Genomic DNA, 19,802 nt, shown 5'->3' with positions numbered 1-19,802 from the left:
CTTGCCTGTGTCAGATACAATTGCCAGAGGAAAGACTTTATAATGGGTATGAAGTACTCCAAATAAAAATGGTTACGAGGCATTAACTAATTCTTGCGCCAAGTATACTGTATGTGCAATGGAAAATGCTACATAACGAATCTTATAAGGAGATATAAATTAGAGATTCCTTGTGTGTGGTTAAGCAAAATCGCCAACTAGATTCTTATGTTTAAAGAGCTATACATTGGTACCCAGAACATTTGCAGAAATTTTTTCCCTTTTCTCTCAGAGATCAACTTCGTTATTGCTTCCAACAAAGCAACAGAAAGAAGGGAATGGCAACTTACTTCAAGATAAATTAGATGCACAATTCCTTTATTCTCTCCCTGTAAATTCTGATAATCTGTTTCCAATATGATAACTGTAAATAAAACCCAACTTTTGATGAGCGTATTTTCACAAAGAACCCCATTGGCATGGCCTTATGTCATCTAACCATAGTATCATCTACTCCAACGAAAACATGTTTGTCTGTAAAAGCACGTGGGATTGAAACGCCATAATATAGAAACTTCATGATCTGACGGTGACATAAGCAGTAGATTCTCGTCAGTAACATCATAGTTCACATCTTTTCATACATTCTTCGATAGATTTTTGCACCTTCAGACTGAGCAAGAATCTCTCTTTCTGTCCTTATACCAATTGGATTCTCTAAGAGCCACCCATCATCATCACACAAATTCGGGTGATGGGCATCCATGTGCTGGACAGAATCAAAACGGCTATCAAAATGTTTCCTCATGTCAACCGCCACTTCATGAACATCAGACTGAACTAATATCTGTTCAAAAACAAGCCCATCATTATCAATATTCAAAACCTTTATTCAATTTAACATTTTAAACTCAGATCTATTGAAATTAGTTTTCTTCTCATGTGGAATTAAAAATCTAAAGACACCATATACCTCAAATTTCATGCTTGATGGTTGTTCTAGACTATCATGATGCCTCATAGCCACAAGTTTGACTATTACTAATTTTTTGTATACAGGGAAATATAATCCAACTAGTTATATGCATTTCATGTTTTCTATAAATATTTCCATCTTTGAATTAAAAATTGCTCCTAATAATAAAATGTATTTTTGAATTTTGTATTTCAGGTTTAATTTCTTGCAATTTAAAAAAGGTGGATGGCATGGATGAACACAGTGGCCCAAGTTGCTCATGGCAGAAGAGTTAAAGCGTAGGACGAAAACGTGGAGGAAGTAGAATGACAAGTGAATGGGAAAATGAGGAATCAATGTTCACAAATGAGATAGATCCACACAATTTCAGCTTAGAGTTGATATTTCATAGAAATTTGGTGTTTCTGATTGTTGATTTTTTTTGTGTAGCACAGGGAGGTGTTCCCATATGCCAAGAGGTCACCTAAAGTTGGCCTAGGAAAATTGAGAAAATTAAAATAAAATAAATTTTATTATGGGCATCATGTAGGCTGAAGAAGTCAAGTCGGACCCACCATGAAAGGGTGTGTCCCTTGGTCAAATTCAAACTCATTTGAATTATATAAATACATGATGCTACTCCACTTTGACCAATTTGTATTCAACATCTATTCTCTCTTCTATTCCAGCCACACATATGAAGTCAAAGAAGAAGATTTGGAGGTCTTGTTGGAAAATGTAACTAAGTTTGGTCTTCATTAAATGTATTTGAGTCACCTTGTAATGTACTTGTCAAAAGAATAAAGAAAAGTTTTTTTATTATTATTATTGTGACTTATTAAAACATGGGTTTCATGCTTCGGTCACCATGTTTTAGGTCAAAGTCCCCATTGAGGACTTCTAGGATTTATTTTGAGTCAATAGAGTCATTGTAATTTGAAAGAGACCCTTCTTGGGCTTTTGAATCATGTAAAAAGGTTAAATATTGAATCAAATGTAATTTATGTATCCTCCACATCAAGTCAGCCTAGAAGAGATAAAGTTTGCCTAAAGACATCAATTCGACCTCCCTTGAAGACTATAAATAGAAGCAAGTCGAATTCATTTGGAGCACATTCTCTCACAAGAAAGTTCGATATCTCTTGAAGCCGAAAGAAGTGCGAAGTAGAAGAAGAAGGGGAAACAAGTGTGAGTTGGGTGGAGTCTAAGGAGAAGAAGAAAAACAAAATTTTGGTGCCTCTCTCTCTTTGTTTCATGCCCTAGTTTGGGAGATCGGAGTCTTCCAAGTTTCGCTGATGCCGGAAGCTACTACATAGTCGAAGTTGTTGGGAAGAGAGGTCGAAGATCTAGAAGGCTCACTTGGTGTAGAGGGAAGGTTTGGTTTTGGTCGAGGGTGAAGAGTCTCAAAGAATACTATTGAAAGGAAGAGAATTTTGACTGGGTTTTCCCCTCGAGAGGGGTTTTTCCCTGGCATAGTGCCTACATCTGGTGTCCATTGTTTTATGTGCTATTGCTTTGGTAATTGCTTGATGAACTAAAAGAAAGAAGATATAAAGAATCGTAACAACAAATCAAAAACATCACAAGTAATTATCAAGAATAAGAAAATCTTTCTGCCTTTTCAGGGAATAAGTCCACTATATTCAAGGAAGATTTCTAACACAATCAAGGGAGAGAAAAAACTTGAAGGAGCCTCAAACTACAAGTCCTGGAAGAAGAGGATTGACCTCATCCTTGAAAAGAACAAGGTTCTAGACTTGGTCAAAGGAAAAGTAAAGAAGCCTACAAAAGACTCCAGTGATGCTGACAAAGTAAAGTTCAGGGAACTAGAATTGGTGGCCATGACTCTAATGGTAGAAGGAATAAAGGACAACCTTGTCCCATTCATAGCCAACATCAATCATGCTCAGGAAATGTATGAAGCCTTGTCAAAGTTATTCACTATTAAGAACATTGGTCAAGTAGCAAGCTTGAAGAATGAACTAAGGACCACAAAGATGACTAAAGAAGATACAGTGGCCTCCTTCTTTGTGAAGATAGCAAGAATCAGAGATGATCTTTTGGCCATTGATGAAATTGTTCCAGACAAAGAACTCGTGATCACCGCTCTATTAGGATTGCCACCTACTTGGGGTGCATTTGTTGCAGGACTTAATAGTTGGAAGGAAGCTCCCACTTTTGAAGAACTATGGACTGTCTGCAGTCAAGAAGAATTGAGGATCTCTCTAGTTGCCAATCCTGAAGAAGTATCTAATGCCTACACTACTCAATACAAAGGAAAGAAATCGAAAGGACCAAGGAAGAAAGTAGACATGTCCAAAGTAGAATGCTATCAATGTCATAAGAAGGGTCACTACAGGAGTGACTGTCCCGACAATCCAAGAAACAAGAAGAGAGAAAGAGATCAAGCCAATGTTGCTAAAGAAGATCCAAAGAAAGTCAAACCCAAAGAATCTGACATAAGGGACTTACACTACTAAGTCCTTTGCATTTATTCTTAGTTATTCTATTTTGTATTTTTTTTATTTAGAATTTTTAGGTTTTTAACATGTTTTTGGAAAAAAGTCATTGTTTGTTTTTATAAGTTTATAGGTATCCCTCAAGCTTTGGAGGGAACCCCCAACATCTCCCAAAGATAAGTATCTCATTTCCTTTCAATTTTTGGTTTCATGTACTCATTTAGTTTTTATTATATTAATACTAATCACCATTCTCCCTCTATTATCTTGATTAGGAAGACATCTGCTATATCCTCAAGGAGTATAGAAGAGAGCCACCCAAGGTAAGGTTTGTCAAGAAACAAAGGTAAGGTAAGGTTTGTCAAGAAACAAAGGTAGGCCTTAAACTATAAAACACTGATTTCTTTATAGTAAATGTTTATTCATTTGATAATCTATTACTAACATTGTTGTGTCTAGCTATGTTGAATCATATGGATTCTTGTTCTGGGCAATTCATATGATAAATCTACCCCACTCCTATTCTTAACTGAGTTTATATAACCCTATACAGGGTCTCTGGAAAACCCTAACCTAAGGATATGCTAATGTTAATGTCTGAAACCCTAAAACTGCTTAGGGTTATTGAGAAATGTTATTTGAAGTTTTTATTGATGATGTCATGTTTAGGATTTTGGTATGATTAGGAAAACCTAACTTGTTAGGGTTGAACGACAGTCTAAAATCCCGAACCTTTGGAATATTGGTCATCTTGGGTTTTCTGTGTTCCTCTATTGAAACCCTAACTCATTAGGGTTTGGTGGAATGAGACCCTTATAGTGTCTTAGAAATGATTTCCTTGGTATGTGTGTGTTTGTCTAATCAAAACCTAGCCTAATCAAGTTTGTTGTACGTCTAACTCTTATTGATATTTGTGAAGTTGGGTTTGACTAACACATGATATGAAATGCCTATACATGATGATGAATTCCTAGATGTATGAGCTGACCTGTTTGTCGGTGATCATGAATCCTAGGGTTTGGAAACAAGCTCTAGTCAAAGTTTGTCTTTCTAGGATGATAGTATTTGTGAAATTCTAGGGTTTTGGAGTTAAACCTTAGTAGAAGTGAAAACCTCTGATGAATGATGACAATATGACAATTTGAGATTTCTTTTTGTTGAAATCTGAATTTAGTTGGGATTAATGTTTGATTGAAAATCTAGGGTTTGCAACTAACCCTAGTGGAAGTTGGTCATGTCTAAGCTGTGATTGGTTTTGATTGATTCTTTTGTATGAAATCTAGGATTTGTATGAATCCCTAGTGGAAAGTCTAACATATGAATTCTGAAAGTTGTTAGATGCCTTGTAGATCTATATTTGTTTGAATTGTTTCTAGGGTTTGCTATATGTTGTAGTAGGGTATGTCACACCTTTGAAAGAAACATTGAAACCCTAGATGGAATGAAAGTTGTTATGAAGTAGTCTAGGGTTTATGACAAAGTCCCTAGCAAGATGTTGAAGAGTATGTGTCTCTTGTTTTGGTATCTGATATATGTAAGGTTGAAATGCTTCCGTAATTCTGATATGACTAACTTCATGCTTCTATATATTTGGTTGTACTTGCTATCTAAGTTATGCAGGTACACAATCTTCAATATGGTGAATATGTGCATAGATGTGAAAAGCATGATGGGAATGATGATAGCTTTGATGAAATGGTTGGAAGCCACGAAATATTCTCCGATGACAAAAAGAAGAAGTTGATCTCCCTGAGATTAAGAGGGAGTCTGGATAAAGAGATGCTCCCTAGTTGAGAGGGAGGGCATAGCATAGTTTTGATTGAAGAATGAATTTCAGAGGATATGTTGTTGCATGAGAAGTAAGAAAGGAAAGTGTATGATTAAAGAATTTTCTGTCAGAGATTCGGTTGATAGTCCTACTATGAAAAGTTGAGAAGCAACATCAAGAACACCCCAGAGGTTTGTATTTGATTATGTACATATGAAAGTATATTATTCATTAGGGTTGTGTTTTTACAGGTGAATCTCTCGAAGGTGTTGATAGCATGTTGGTTACCAATCAGTTTGATTGGGAGATATTGGTCATCCTTGATCTGTTAGATTAAGGATTGTTGAGGCTTTGTGAGTGAAGCATTGCCTGGGAGGACATCTGGCTAACACTTTGTGTTGATGTCTAGGTCCTGAAGCTGGAAAAGGTAGTGTTGATTATAGAGCTTTGTTTTTGGATACACACCTAAATCTTTGGGTTGATGGTTAGCAAGTAAGCCTGATGGTACCTAGAGAGGCTAAAAGCTTGAGTCCATCTTAGTCCCACCCTAATAGATTGCCCTAGTCAAGAATCTAGTCTGTGGCATTGTGGTGCCTAAATTGTTGAGAGACCAACGAATAGATTGTCCTAGTCAGGAATCTAGTCCATGGCATTACGGTGCCTAAAGTTTTTCATGGTTCATGTAGTTGAGGTCTTCCTTATGATGAATACCTCCCTAGTTAAGAGGACGTGTTGGAAAATGTAACTAGGTTCGGTCTTCATTAAATGTATTTGGGTCATCTTGTAATGCACTTATCAAAAGAATAAAGAAAATAATTTTTATTATTATTATTGTGACTTATTAAAGCATGGGTTTCATGCTTGGGTCACCATGTTTTAGGTCAAAGTCCCCATTGAGGACTTCTAGGATTTATTCTGAGTCAATAGATTTTTAAAGAGACCCTTCTTGGGCTTTTGAATCATGTAAAAAGGTTAAGTATTGAGTCAAATGCAATTTATGTATCCTCCACATCAAATCGTATCAAGTTGGCCTAAGGACATCAATTCGACCTCCCTTGAAGCTTATAAATAGAAGCAAGTTGAATTCATTTGGAGCACACTCTCTCACAAGAAAGTTCGATATCTCTTGAAACCGGAAGAAGTGCAAAGTAGAAGAAGAAGGGGAAAGAAGTGCGAATTGGGTGGAGTCTAAGGAGAAGAAGAAAAACGAAATTTTGGTGCCTCTCTCTCTTTGTTTCATGCCCTAGTTTGGGAGATCGAAGTCTTCCAAGTTTCGCTGATGTCGGAAACTACCTAATGTCAGAAGCTGCTACGTAGTCGAAGTTGTTGGGAAGAGAGGTTGAACATCTGGGAGGCTGACTTGGTGTGGAGGGCAGGTTTGGTCTTTGTCTAGGGTGAAGAGTCTCAAAGAATACTATTGAAAGGAAGAGAATTTTGACTAGGTTTTCCCCTCAAGGGGGTTTTTCACTGGCATAGTGCCTACATTTGGTGTCCATTGTTTTATGTGTTATTGCTTTGGTAATTGGTTGATGAACTAAAAGAAAGAAGATATAAAGAATCATAATAACAAATCAAGAACATCACAAATAATTATCAAGAATAAGAAAATATTCTTTCCTTTTTAATTTTCTAACAAGTTTGGCCAAGCTTTGACCGAGTTTACAAATCTGTGATATGACCGAATTTGACTGAGCAACAGGACGCCACATGTGCAGACTTTGACCGCAAATTTCTAACCATAATTGACTGTAGTACGGATTTTACCACAAGCAGCATTGACCGCAGGGGCTAAGTTGACTAGACCAAAAGCTTGACCAAATTTGATTTCTTGGTTGGATTGACCAGCGTTGACTGGCTGTAATTTTGACTAGCTTTTGGACTTGGATTTTGGCACAGATTTCTAGACAATTTTTGTAATTGTAAACATCGTTGAAGAATAATTTCTCTTACAAGAAAAGTTGTTGGGTTTTCTCCCAAGTCTAGATTTCCCAAAGTAAATTTGTTGTCTCTATTGTGCATTGATGTCTCTTTATCATCTTACTTTTTTCATTTCATTCCTATTGAAGTCTTTTGTATATAATTGCTCAATAATATCAATGGCATAAGATAAATTGTATGAAGATTATTAGGTAATAATTATAAGATCAGAAGATTGGTTTCTACTATGCATCTTTTAGAAAATTCAACATGGTATCATAGCTTTGTTGAAAAAGCAACCATTGAAGTCAGCCTAAGAAACAATGAGATGTGACTTCACTTGTGCAAGATTATAAGCCCTAGAGGAACCACACTTGTCTTGAAAAGGCCAAGTAGAAGAATTCTATGGATGAAATTTGTTCTAAAGAGATCGAGTTTGCATCTGTTCTGCTATTTGTAAAGGGTCGAGTCAAAGGAAAGTTTGTTGTGAGGACTACAATCAATCTGTGTCTAGGCCGCAACCCTAGAAGAGGGCCGAGAGCCTCAAAATGTGTGCTCAGGCAAGCTGAAAGGCCTCAGGATCCAACCAAACGGTATGAGAGCCTTCTTAGGAGAGCTGAGTACCCTCAAGCCTGTGGTAAGTCTAGTAGAAGGCGGTTGTAGCAAACTATGGTGGACAACAAGGAAATAAGGGCTGAGAAGTGAATTTTGGGGGCTAAAAGCAAGGTGATTGATACCAGCGTTGATAATATCGGCGATATTTTGCAAAATATCTTGAATATCATGATATTTTCAAGCAAATGATATTCCGACAAGTAAATATCGCGATATTTCCAGATTTGAAAATATCGCGATATTTTCAAAATCTCGACTAAATATAGCAATATTTTGAAAATAACGACTAAATATCACCATATTTTGAAAATATCAGCTAAATATCATTATTTCTTTATATGTTTAAAAATCTGATTAAAAAAATGAATTTTTATGGTTGTCGATATTTTCCAATATTTTGCCAATATTTTTGCCGATATTGCCAATAAGATGTTTTCAGGACCTCGCCAATATTTTGTCGATACCGATATTTTCAACACTAATTGAGATAGTACAGATGACTAAAGGAGAAGCCTACTTGTGAGCAGCAAGTTGACAGTGTTCAAAAGGAACTGATCTCTGTGTGAGCATTGGAGGCAAAGAACGACCTGGTACAAGAGTTGGAAGACTTGGAGTTTGTAAACACTAGAGAAGACTTAGAATTTAAGACTTATATTGAAGTCTTGGATAAGAAAGTCCTAGGGTTTATGGGATGAAACACTAGAGAAAAACTTGGAGTGTTGGATGCAAATGGAGTTGGTGTGATGCATACTTGGTTTATCTCCTTGATAGCATGTGAAATGACTTGGTGTTGATGTTAGCATGTTGTTGAGCCTTTGATATGGCTAGATAGCTCAATGAATCCGCAAGATGAAGAAACTCTAGCTCTTACAATTCATGCAAGGAAAAGGAAAGGAAAGCAACATGCATCAACAGCTGATGTTGAGGATGAAGATGCAAAATTCATGCAAGGAAAAGGAAAGGAAAGCAACATGCATCAGCGGTTGATGTTGAGGACAAAGATGAGCATCCACCTCAAAAGAAAACAAAGGAATCTAAGCCTGATAAGATTGAAGATGGGCTTCATTGATTTATGCAAGGAAGCAAGGATCAAAAGGGAGTTGTGTTGAAATTTGTAACTAGGTTCGGTCTTCATAAATGTATTTGAGATGTACTTATCAAAAGAATGAAGAAAAATATTTTATTAATATATTTATGACTTATTAAAGCATAGCTTTCATGCTTGGGTCATCATGTTTTAGGTCAAAGTCCCCATTGAGGACTTCTAGGATTTATTTTAGTTATTAGAGTCATTTTACATTAAAAGAGACCCTTCTTGGGCTTTCGAATCATGTAAAAAGAATTATTTTTTAGTCAAAAATGAATTTAGTCTTCTCCACATCAAGTCGGTCTCAAGAAGAGTAATTTGACCTCCCTAGAAGGCTATATATACAAGGCAGTTCGAATTCATTTGGAGCATCTCACTCTCTCACACTTAGCTCGATCTCCAAAGCTAGAAGCTGAGAAGTGCGAAGTTGGTAAAGGGCTAAAAGAAGAGCTAGAAAGAAGTGTGATTTTCTGGAGGAAGATAGAAGACCTCAAGATCGAAATTTTGGGACAACTCTCACTCAATTTTGAGGTGTATCAAGGGAGATCAAAGTTTTCCAAGTTTGGTTGAAGTTGGTGCTACTACTGCTACTGGGTCTTAGTTGCAACTAGGTCGAAGTTGTCACTGATGCTACTAGGTTGAAGTTGCTTTTGAAGGGTTATCATCTGCAAGAACATAGTTACCAATCAAATGAGAAAATGACCTAGTATCCGTTTTTTTGAGGTAGCAAAAAATCACTCGATTTTGAAAAATGGTGATTCTGGAATACACCTATTTTTTTTGGAGCATATTTTGCCACTTTAAATTGTTTTATCTATCGAGTGTGAACAATTTTCTTAAATGTTAGTGATTTTCATGTTGATTTTGAAAAGTGTTGATGCAACATGAACACATTTTTTTAGAGGGTTTATTTTTGACACTTTAAATTTTTTTATGTATCAAGTGTGAACATTTTTTTCTTAGTAATTTTCATATTGATTTTGAAAATTGCTCATGAGCATCAACCCTTTTTGTTTAAAGAACTTAATTTTTACACTTCAAATTTTCTAATCAATTAAGTGTGGATAATTTTTTTTAAATGTTGGTGATTTTCATATTAGTAATAAAACATAAAAATAAAAAATAAACATGACAAAAAAAATCAAATCAAATACAAAAAAATATAAAACAAAAAAAAACAAAACAAAAAAACTATAAAAAAGTGCAAAAAAAAAAAAAAAACATGACAAAAATAAAAATAATAAAAACATGTTAGTAATAAAACATAAAAATATAAAAAAAAACATAACAAAAATAAAAAATAAAAAACATAAAAATAAAAATAAAAAACATGACAAAAAAAATGAAATATAAAAAATATATAAAAAACAAAAAACAAAAAAGCTATAAAAATGTAAAAAAAAAAAAAAAAAAAAACCAAAATTAACTCGGAAACAAAATAAATAAATAATAAATAATGAATAAAAAATATCTTTTTTTTTTGTAGTAAGCACCCACGGGGAATTTGAACCAGTGACCTATCGCAAGGAGTGCCTTAACAGTGCACCCATTCACTGTCAATCCAAAGCCCCATGGGCGAATAAAAAATATCAAAAAATAAATAAATAAATGATTTTTTTTTTTTAAAATATATAATTTAAAGAAAAACCAATTAAACCAAAAAATTCTTAAAACATATATTTAAATTAAAAAACAAATAAAATAAAAAATCTCACTTTTAAGAAAAATAAATAAATAATAATTACTATAAAAATAAAAATTAAATAATTAAATAAAAAATAGATAAAAAAGTTAATTAAAATTAAAAATATTTAAATTAAATAATTTAAATAAACAAAATAAAAATTAAAAAATAAAATTTTTTTTTTTTTTAATTAGAATTAAAAAAATTAAAAAAGGAAACAAAAGAAAAATTAAAAAATAAAAAAAAAAAAACTGAAAACAATTTTAAAAAAACAATTAAAAAAAGTTCAATGAAACACAATTTAAAACCTCAACCTCTCCCCTCTCACCCTCGGCCCTCCCCGCTCCCAAATATTTCTATGTGGAATATTAAATTATTTAATTTAAATATTTGTGTGTAGAATATTTAAGTCATTTAATTTTTAATTTAAATAAAAGATTTAAATAAAAAATATATATATTTTTATGTTTTTAAGTATTTTTAGTTTTATCTAAATTTTGATTAAAAAAAATTAAAATTGTAAATTTTTTTTTAATTATTCTTTAAAATTGTAATTTTCTCAAGTTAGGATTATTCTTCTAAGACTTCCTTAAGGAATTTTGAAAGTAGTAATCAACTTATATTTTCAAAAACATAATTTAAATATTATATAAATTTTAGTTATTAAAATTTTAGAATATTTTGATGTTTAAGAAGTTAAAATTAATTTTTTAAAATTGTAATTTAAATAATATAAAATTATTATTTTATCAATGATAATAGTACTAAATAATAATTAAAAAAATAAAACATTTATGCTGTAATCCATCCAACTCATATTAACGACAACTATCATCAATATGTAAGTCATTCCAAGCTCAACTCTTGCCAGGGGAAAAAGATAGCCCATTTTGTACGATCACCGACGAATGGAACCATTTGATAGCCCATTTGAATATATACATAAACTCATTCCAAATGAAATGAGCAAAATACTTGAAAAGTCATTCAAAAGTATAAGTGGAACCATCCGTTGTTTGTAAGAGAGATACTGAAAGTAAAGGACCTATCTCCGGTTGCCATTGATTCACTGCGTTGAGCCTCCCCGCCAGGCCGGCCCCAGCCAGCAGCCAAGAGGCCGCAGGCCGAGATAGGTTGCCATTGATTGACTGCGTTGAGCCTCCCCCGCCAGCCCAGCCCCAGCCAGCAGCCATGATTGGCTGCGTTGAGCCTCCCCCGCCAGCCCGGCCCAGCCAGCAGCCAAGAGGCCGCAGGCCGAGATAGGTTGCCATTGATTGACTGCGTTGAGCCTCCCCCGCCAGCCCAGCCCCAGCCAACAGCCAAGAGGCTGCTGGCGGGGAGGCTCAACGCAGTCAATCAATGGAACCTATAATGCGGCCTCTTGGCTGCTGGCTGGGGTCCCCGGTGGGGAAGGGAGGAGAGTGCGCGGGCGTGGGGCGTGGGGAGAGCAGGGGGTGAGGACCAAACCCAAGGACCAAAATGAGATTTTAGAACCAATGTTATTTGCCAAATTTTATGACTTTTTCCCATCATTTTCGCATTTTTGTGATTGATTAAACTGACATTGACATTGACAAGTAGTTGAGCGGTGCTATGAAAACATTAAATCCACGAGCGCTACGAAATGTGCAAACAAGCTCATGATTTGATACGAAATTATAGGGTGCCAACATTGGCTCCATTTGAGGATGGCGTCCTCTCTGTGAGGTGCCAAAGAACCTCAGTTGCAGTGCCTTATCCATTCCCGACCTGTGAACTGCAACCTGTTCCAATCTTCAACCGAAACTATACCCACTCTAGAAAACAAAACTCTGAAGCTGATATCCTTTGCATAAACAGGGTAGAGGGTGAGGGTAGGCTTCGGGTAGGCTATTTTTAATTTTTTTTTTTATTTTTTTTTTTTTTAATTGTTTGGGGTTTGGTATTTTTAAATTGTTTTTTATTTTATTTTTTTAATTGCTTTGTTTTAATTGTTTTTTTTAATTGAATTGGAAAAAAATAATTCTTTTTAATTTTAATTTAAGATTTTTTTATTTATTTTTTTAATTTTTTTAATTTATAAAGATATATATATATATATATATATATATATATATATATTGAAATTTTAATTTTAAATTTATTTTTTTAATTGTTTTAATTTTTTTTGTTTTTGTTTTTATTTTATTTTTTTAATAATTATTTAACATTTTTTAAATGATGTTTTTACAATTTAGTTTATATTTTTAAAATAAAAATTGGTCTTTTTAATTTTTATTTATTTTTTCATATATATATATATATATATATAATCTTTTTGCATATTTTTTATATTTTGTTTTTTTATTTATTTATTTTTTATTTTAAAGTTAATTTTGATGTTTTTTTCATTTTTATGATTCTTTTTGTTTTTTTATATATTTTATGAAATTTTATTTATTTTTTTGTCATGAATAGTCCCTTTGCCACCCCTGGAAATATTTTTTTTAGTAAGTTTTACCCTTAGGCAGTTGGCCCTAGGGGTCCACTGGAATTTTTTTTTCTAAGTTTTCTTTTTTTAATGTTATATTTTTTTTTGTAATTTTTATTTTTTTTTTATTTTACTTATCTTTTTTAATTTTACATGGTATTGTTAATTTTTTTTACATTTTATAGTTTTTTTATGTCATTACTATATATTTTTTATATTTGCTTTTTTTTGTGATGTATTTTGTCATGTTTTATTGCTTGTTATTATTTTTTTTTTTTATTTTTTTTCAATATTTAATTTTTTATTTTCTTTTGAATTTTTGTGTTTTTTTTGTTGTTTTTTTTTCAATATTTGAATTTTTGTTTTCTTATGTATCTTTCATATATATATATATATATATATATATATATATAATTTGTAGGGTATGTGTCGATGTTTGTCTAGCAACCCGATCCCATTATGTGCAATGTACTTATGTCATTGTATATTTATTGTAAAAGTGAAAAAGAAGAAAAAGAAAACTAGTGTTTACGCATGGGTTTCGTGCTCTTTTATTTGTTTCCTAGGTAACAGCGTGCATTTTATGCTTCTAGGGTTTGTCATGAGTCAAAAGAATTTTCGTCATATATATTAGACCCTTCTTGGGTAATTTATTTTTGAGTCAAGAAAGTCAAATTTGCCTCCAAGACCAAGTCAGCCCTACCTATGACAAGTCGACCTTGATGTGGCTATTCAACCTCCTGGAAATGGTATATATTAGAGGAATCTTCGACATATTTGGGTATCCCACCAATCACAAGTTTGATCTACAGCAAAAAGGAGAAAGACTAGAGCGAAGGACAAGAAGTCAAGGAGAAAACCAAAACGAAAGAAGAAGACTTGAAATTTGACCTTTCTCTCTCACACGTGCGAGTTTTTCTAGGGTTTATGGACAGATTACCGGTCTAAAGTTGCAGGCCAAGATTGCAAACCTGAAGTGAACACGGAAATCCTGATTGAGGAAGAATTTTGAAGCATTGACTTTCCTTGACTTTAAGAGACCTTGACTTGTTTGAAGGAGAATCTTTTGAAAGGTTGACTTGGTGCTGGGAGGAAATCTTTGTTTTGGTCTAGAGGCCTTGGATGTCTCAATTTTGACATGGTTCTATAAGAAGAAGAAAAAAATTTGACCGGGTTTTCCCCTAGGAGTGGGGTTTTGCCTTCGCTGAAAGCTTACATACTATGTTTTATTGTTCTTTTGATCTTCATGCTTTATATGGTTTGATAGTTGCTTGATAAAAGAAGACATAAGAAGATAATATAATTCTAATATGTCACAAGCTATTATCAAATTAAGAAAATATTTTCTGCCTTTTGATTTTCTAACATCATAAAGGATAGTAATAATAATAATAATGATGATGATTAAGTCGAGATTGAACTATTAGGATTGATTAATGATAAGTTAAGTGATTTTCCATCAACTATACTTGATACTAATTGATGCAAGGTGATTTACTATTTTTTGAAAGTCATAGTTGGGATGCTAGACATGACTTTCTATTTTTTGAAAGTCACTCCAGAATTATCAGAAATGAGATTTTACATAAGGAAATTCATCCCTGAGCTACCAATTTTCAACAAAGAAGTCAAGCCAGCCCCACCATAAAAGGGTGTGTCCCTTGGTCAAATCCAAACTCATTTGACTTATATAAATACATGATGTGCTACTCCACTTTGACCAATTTCGATTCATCATATAATCTCTCTTCTATTCCAAACACCCGTGCAAAGTCAAAGAAGAAGATTTGGAGGTCTGACCAAGCTAGTCTCTTTATAGAGTTGTAATTTGACCAAATTTGACTGAGAAACAGGACACCGCACATGCGCCCTTTGACCGCAGATTTCTAACCAGAATTGACCGCAGTACAGATTTGACCGCAGGCATGACCTCAGGTTTGACCAAAGTAGTTGACCGTAGGGCCGATTTTTGACTGCAGGAGTCAACCGCAGGTCTGAGTTGACCGCAGGGGCTAAGTTGACCAGACCAAAAGTTTGACCAGATTTGATTTCTTGGCTGGTTGAGCAGCATTGACTGGATGGAATTTTGACCAGATTTGACCAATATTTGGACTTGGATTTTGGCACAGATTTCTAGACAAATTTTGTAATTGTAAACCTTGCTGAAAAATAGTTTCTCCTAGAAGAAAAGTTGGGTTTTCTCCCAAGTTTGGGTTTCCTAGGGTAAATTTGTTGTGTATATTGTACATGGCTATATCTTTATGATTTTACTATTTTCACTGCATTACTATTGAAATCTTGTGTGTATAATTGCTCAATAATATCGCTGGCATAAGATAAACTGAATGAAGATTAATCAGTAGTAATTATCAGATGAGAAGATTGGTTTCTACTATGCATGTTGTAGAAAATTCATCACTGATAAACACTGAGATGCAATTAGAGTAACATTGATAGACTGTTTGTGAAAGCTGCAACTTACGTGACCTCCACAAGCCAAATTATTTATAATTGCATCTACTAATGGCTCCTGAAGAATCCTTCGTTTGTGATGTCTTTTCTTGAAATGTGGATCAGGACACTGCCAGAAACCCCATATTAGATTCACAGAGATAATACCTAATCAAAAGTACCATGATATTAGATGCTCGTCACAGAACACAATAAATCAGTGATGGAAAGATTTTGTCATACAACTATATTTACTGTTTACGCACAACCAACCTTCCAAAGTTGCAATCCGTGAACACATTATGTCTCTGTAGTATTTTAAACAAGATGTCCTAGAAACACACATTATGTTTGACTAGCAATTTAATATAATTATCAATTGCAATCAGAACTCTCAATTTCTTACCAAGATTGAAACACATGTCAAAGGACCTGGGTACGTTGAAACCAAAGTTCCAAAAGTAAATGTAGCATTGGCAACCATGAAATGTCTGAAAACACACGAGAAATTCAATGTTAGAAGATTGACATAACCTGTATTATTCATAACAGAATAAAATTTGCTAGTATAGTTGATAAGATGTATTCAATAATCAATTCATGTTCGTTATGATCAAGATTCAATTAAAAATAAATACATAAGAAATACGAAACTACTAATAACCGAAGACTGACGTGTTTGCAAGTGTCAATTCCTTCGCCCAGAACTGTGAACGTTCTACCAACTGTAGCCCATAAATCAAAGAAAAACATTTGGAATCAACAATAACATACATTAACATCTTCTAATAGAGATATATCCATAACTTTACAGAGAATCTAGGAAACAATAGATGAGAAATAAAAGTGAATAATTCATATGTCCAAGTGTCATTTTCATTAACAAAAAAAGTATGTCACACAACAATGACTGAATTAAGTTGACACGAAGAAAAGAAAAACTGGGGCTTGAAGCAAGCTAAAAAACCTTTTCTCGTATGTCCAGTCCCAGAAAATTCTTTGATCCTAGGAACCTTTTCGCAAGCAAAATAAGAAACCTGCCACTGCCTGGCCATCAGAATTAATAAATCAGTGCACAATCTTACTTCTGGGAAAGCACAAACTGCGACTAAACACAAAGGTCAACAGTTCATAGCACTCTATGCTCTAGGGGATTACAACTTGTAACTCTATGGATGTGCATGTGTGCAAACATAAATGTGTGTGTGTGTGAGGGAGAGAAAGAGTGATACAGAGATTTTCACAATCATTGCAGTCAACTGGTCCATTAAATTCAATGAAGATGTAGATGTTTCGCTTGCTCTTCCCATTCCCATCATCAGAACTTTGAAATAAGTCATCAAAAACAAACACAAAACTGGTCTTGGATACAAAAAAGAGTCACCTTTCACATTCCAAACTACTCCAAACCAATCATATTCCAGAGCGTTGGGTTCCTTCAAGAGAGCTATCTTCACCTGCTTCACTTCCAGATCAAATTCCTAAATGCCAACATCATCGTTGGGTTGGCCACATGAAGGATTGGTGTTTTGATCTTCATCCTTGTGAGCACTATTGAAAACATAATCATCATTCAGGCAAATGTTCCAGTCATATTAACCCTACGAGATTAAAGATTCACCTTGGATGGATCACTTATTGTCAATGGTCATCAACATTCAAGAAAATGTATTAGTCATACTGAAGAATTCATTCTCAAGTATTGACACATCTTGCAGTAGAGAGATTTTCATCTTCTTTCCTTGTATCTAACGGGGGAAATGACAATCCAGCTTTAAATTTCGAAGTCTTATCAATCAAGCAGAAATAAATGAGCCTCAGCCACAACTAGAACCAAAGTCCACAGCCAGAGTTAGCCAGAGCCAGAGTCATGTTCCATGAACACGATTTGATTTGTGGTCATCCCAAAACCACCATTTGGTAGAAGGCTTACAGCTTCTACTAAACAACAATTTGGGTTCTTATTTAAATCACCATCTAAAAGCACTTCCATTTCACATAAAACATCAACTTATAGCTAGAATAGGAATTGTTCTGGGAACTACTTCAAGCCAAGTTCCAGAGTTGGTGGTCAACCTTAACCACCATTTAGTAGAACTAGAAGACTTCAGCTTTTGCTCTCCATTTGGTTTGTGGTCTTCCTTACACCACCAAGTTCAGAGAGAAAATAGTCATTGGCAACTATCCACTTCCAAATTTCAGCTCTCTTCTTGGACTCACATACACCCTTTCAGATTAAGGGGGGAATGTTGGAAATATAATCCATTTGGGATTTATTTACTTGAGACAATATAAATAGTCAAGTGAATATGAACTGTCCTCGGGAGTCCAAGAGACCTCTTGGAAGATGAAACCGAGGGTCACAAGATATTGTATTTGTATATGTATATTGTTAATGAAATGCATTCTATGCTTATCCTTCAATTTGTGTGTTCTAACAGTATGGACCCACAAAAGTACAACACATTCCCAAAGAGGGTTATTGAGCCTACATATCAAAGTTGACTAGCTTGACTTCATCCATAACCCAGTAATACAATAAATGATCACATTAACACCCAACATATTGCATTAATGGCACAAAAATAATTCATTATAGACAAATGTTAGAATTACACCATTCTCAAATATTTTGATGGGATGTATGTATGGAAGATAAGACTGGATGTGTTGTTCTCCACAAACCAATTGAAAAATTATTTGTAGCTATGTGAAGTCTGAAATCATTTTTTCCAGCTCATGGATTAACATTTGAAATCAACAATGTGGATGTCCACTTCTTGTTTTTGCGCTTTTTAGTGCAGGCACATTTCATATAGCAAAACCATTTTGCAATCACTATCCCAGATAACATGGCATTTTTATGCTTGGCACTCTGAGGAAAAACAGAAAAAAATGTGGACAAATAGAGCTACTAAATAGGTGTAATCAATGTTGCACGAAGCGGAAGCGTTTTTTGGAAGCGGGGACGCGGAAGCGGGGACATGGAAGCGGGGACGGGAAGCATCATTTTCCAAAAATCTAGGAAGCGAAGCGTCCGCGGAAGCATCTGCTATATATATATATATATATATATTTTTGCATTTATACTCAAAACAAACATCCCAAATACCAAATTAATTCTAGAAGACATGAAAACATGCATATTTTTGCATAAATCAAGATAGATATAACATCCATTGTACATTAATGATTAATTATTCGAGCATCAACCATTTAGATGCATCAACCATCTAGAATCTAGATTCTTCTCCTCTTGTCTAGCCTTTGCCTCTACCTCGATTGTCTAGGGATATTAGTCAACATTGCCCAATTTTGATCAAACTCCCTAATTTAAGACTTAAAATATAGTAGAAAAAGCTTAACATGCTTGATCGATGATTTTGACTTGATTGAAAGGTAATTTTTTGCTAAGGGCGTGCCGCGTGACAAAGGAGTTCAACAATTAACACCACCAACACTAGGGTACATATAGGGCTTGGTGCTCTTGATTAAATGCTAATCGCATACCTTCATACTTGATATAATCTAATGAAATGCCACAATCCCATTGATCCTGAATTCCTGAAAACTGTTAAGTCTGCTGAATTTTGAAGAGGATATGAAATTCTATTTTCTCCATATGAAGTCCAATGAGGCTGGAACCACTCTCAAATATCCTAAGTCATTTCATGGTAATGTTAAAAATTTAAGTAAAAAGATGAAAATGAAAAATAAAGGAGAATGTCACTTTTACTTTAAGAATTTAACATTACCATGAGGGAGCATTTGCTATATTTATATTTTTTTTTGCCTTCATTCGTCACCCTAACCCAAGGTGGACCCACCCCCAACAAGCAAACTCACCTAAAATTTCAAAAAAAAAAACGATTTTCTAAACGCTTTTCCGGAAGCGTCCGAAAGCATACGCTTCCTCCTCCGAAGCGCCACGCTTGCGACGCCCGAAGCGTCGTACGAAGCGCACTTTGGCGCTTCCGTTCCACGCTTCCGAATTTTCAGGAAGCGGAAAAAAATTCGGAAGCGGCACTTCCGAACTTCGGAAGCGCGCTTCCCGCCAAGCTTCCTAGGCGCTTCCATACGGACGCGCTTCGAGGCTTGGAACCGTTTGGGGGGGGGTGCGCTTCGTGCAACATTGGGTGTAATACCTCCATAGAATTGACAGGGTTAATTTTTGAATGCAGATTTTTTTTGAACTCTGTCATCCATCCATATGCCCTAGCTCAAAGTCATGGGCATTTTTTGTTGTCCACAAGAAGCCAAAATAGCTTGAGAATCTGGGATCATTCATGGGAGCATTTTTGTAAAGATCTTTTTATTGTGAAACGATTCAGACCCATGCAAATTTCTTGCAACAATCATGCCCTAGCTAGGCCCCAATCTTCTCTTGTTTGTTGTGACATGTATCCATTTGTATCCTAGCAATCATCTTGAGAGCTCA

The 19,802-nt window shown here is 34.5% G+C and overlaps 1 protein-coding gene across 2 annotated transcripts in view; it reads right to left on the bottom strand.

Moving 5' to 3' along the window:
- Nucleotides 1-329: 329 nt before the first annotated feature.
- The window catches only part of LOC149255613 (uncharacterized), a 105,000-nt gene continuing 85,527 nt past the window's right edge, over nt 330-19,802 (bottom strand). For both annotated transcript variants that reach the window (XM_089460537.1, XM_089460538.1), the window contains 5 exons: nt 16,332-16,411; nt 16,040-16,089; nt 15,771-15,855; nt 15,396-15,494; nt 330-826 (listed from right to left, as the gene is read on the bottom strand). In XM_089460537.1, coding sequence (XP_089316663.1) covers nt 608-826; nt 15,396-15,494; nt 15,771-15,855; nt 16,040-16,089; nt 16,332-16,411 — 533 coding nt within the window. In that variant the 3' untranslated portion in view covers nt 330-607. The remainder of the gene's footprint in view (nt 827-15,395; nt 15,495-15,770; nt 15,856-16,039; nt 16,090-16,331; nt 16,412-19,802) is intronic.

This window comes from Pinus tabuliformis, chromosome 7 (genome assembly GCF_031772625.1).
Source record: "Pinus tabuliformis cultivar Carrire ecotype Pingquan chromosome 7, CPIR1, whole genome shotgun sequence".
In the NCBI taxonomy this organism is placed as follows: domain Eukaryota; kingdom Viridiplantae; phylum Streptophyta; class Pinopsida; order Pinales; family Pinaceae; genus Pinus; species Pinus tabuliformis.
Note: the sequence above shows the minus strand (reverse complement) of the source record. Positions and strands in the feature narration are given on the sequence as shown.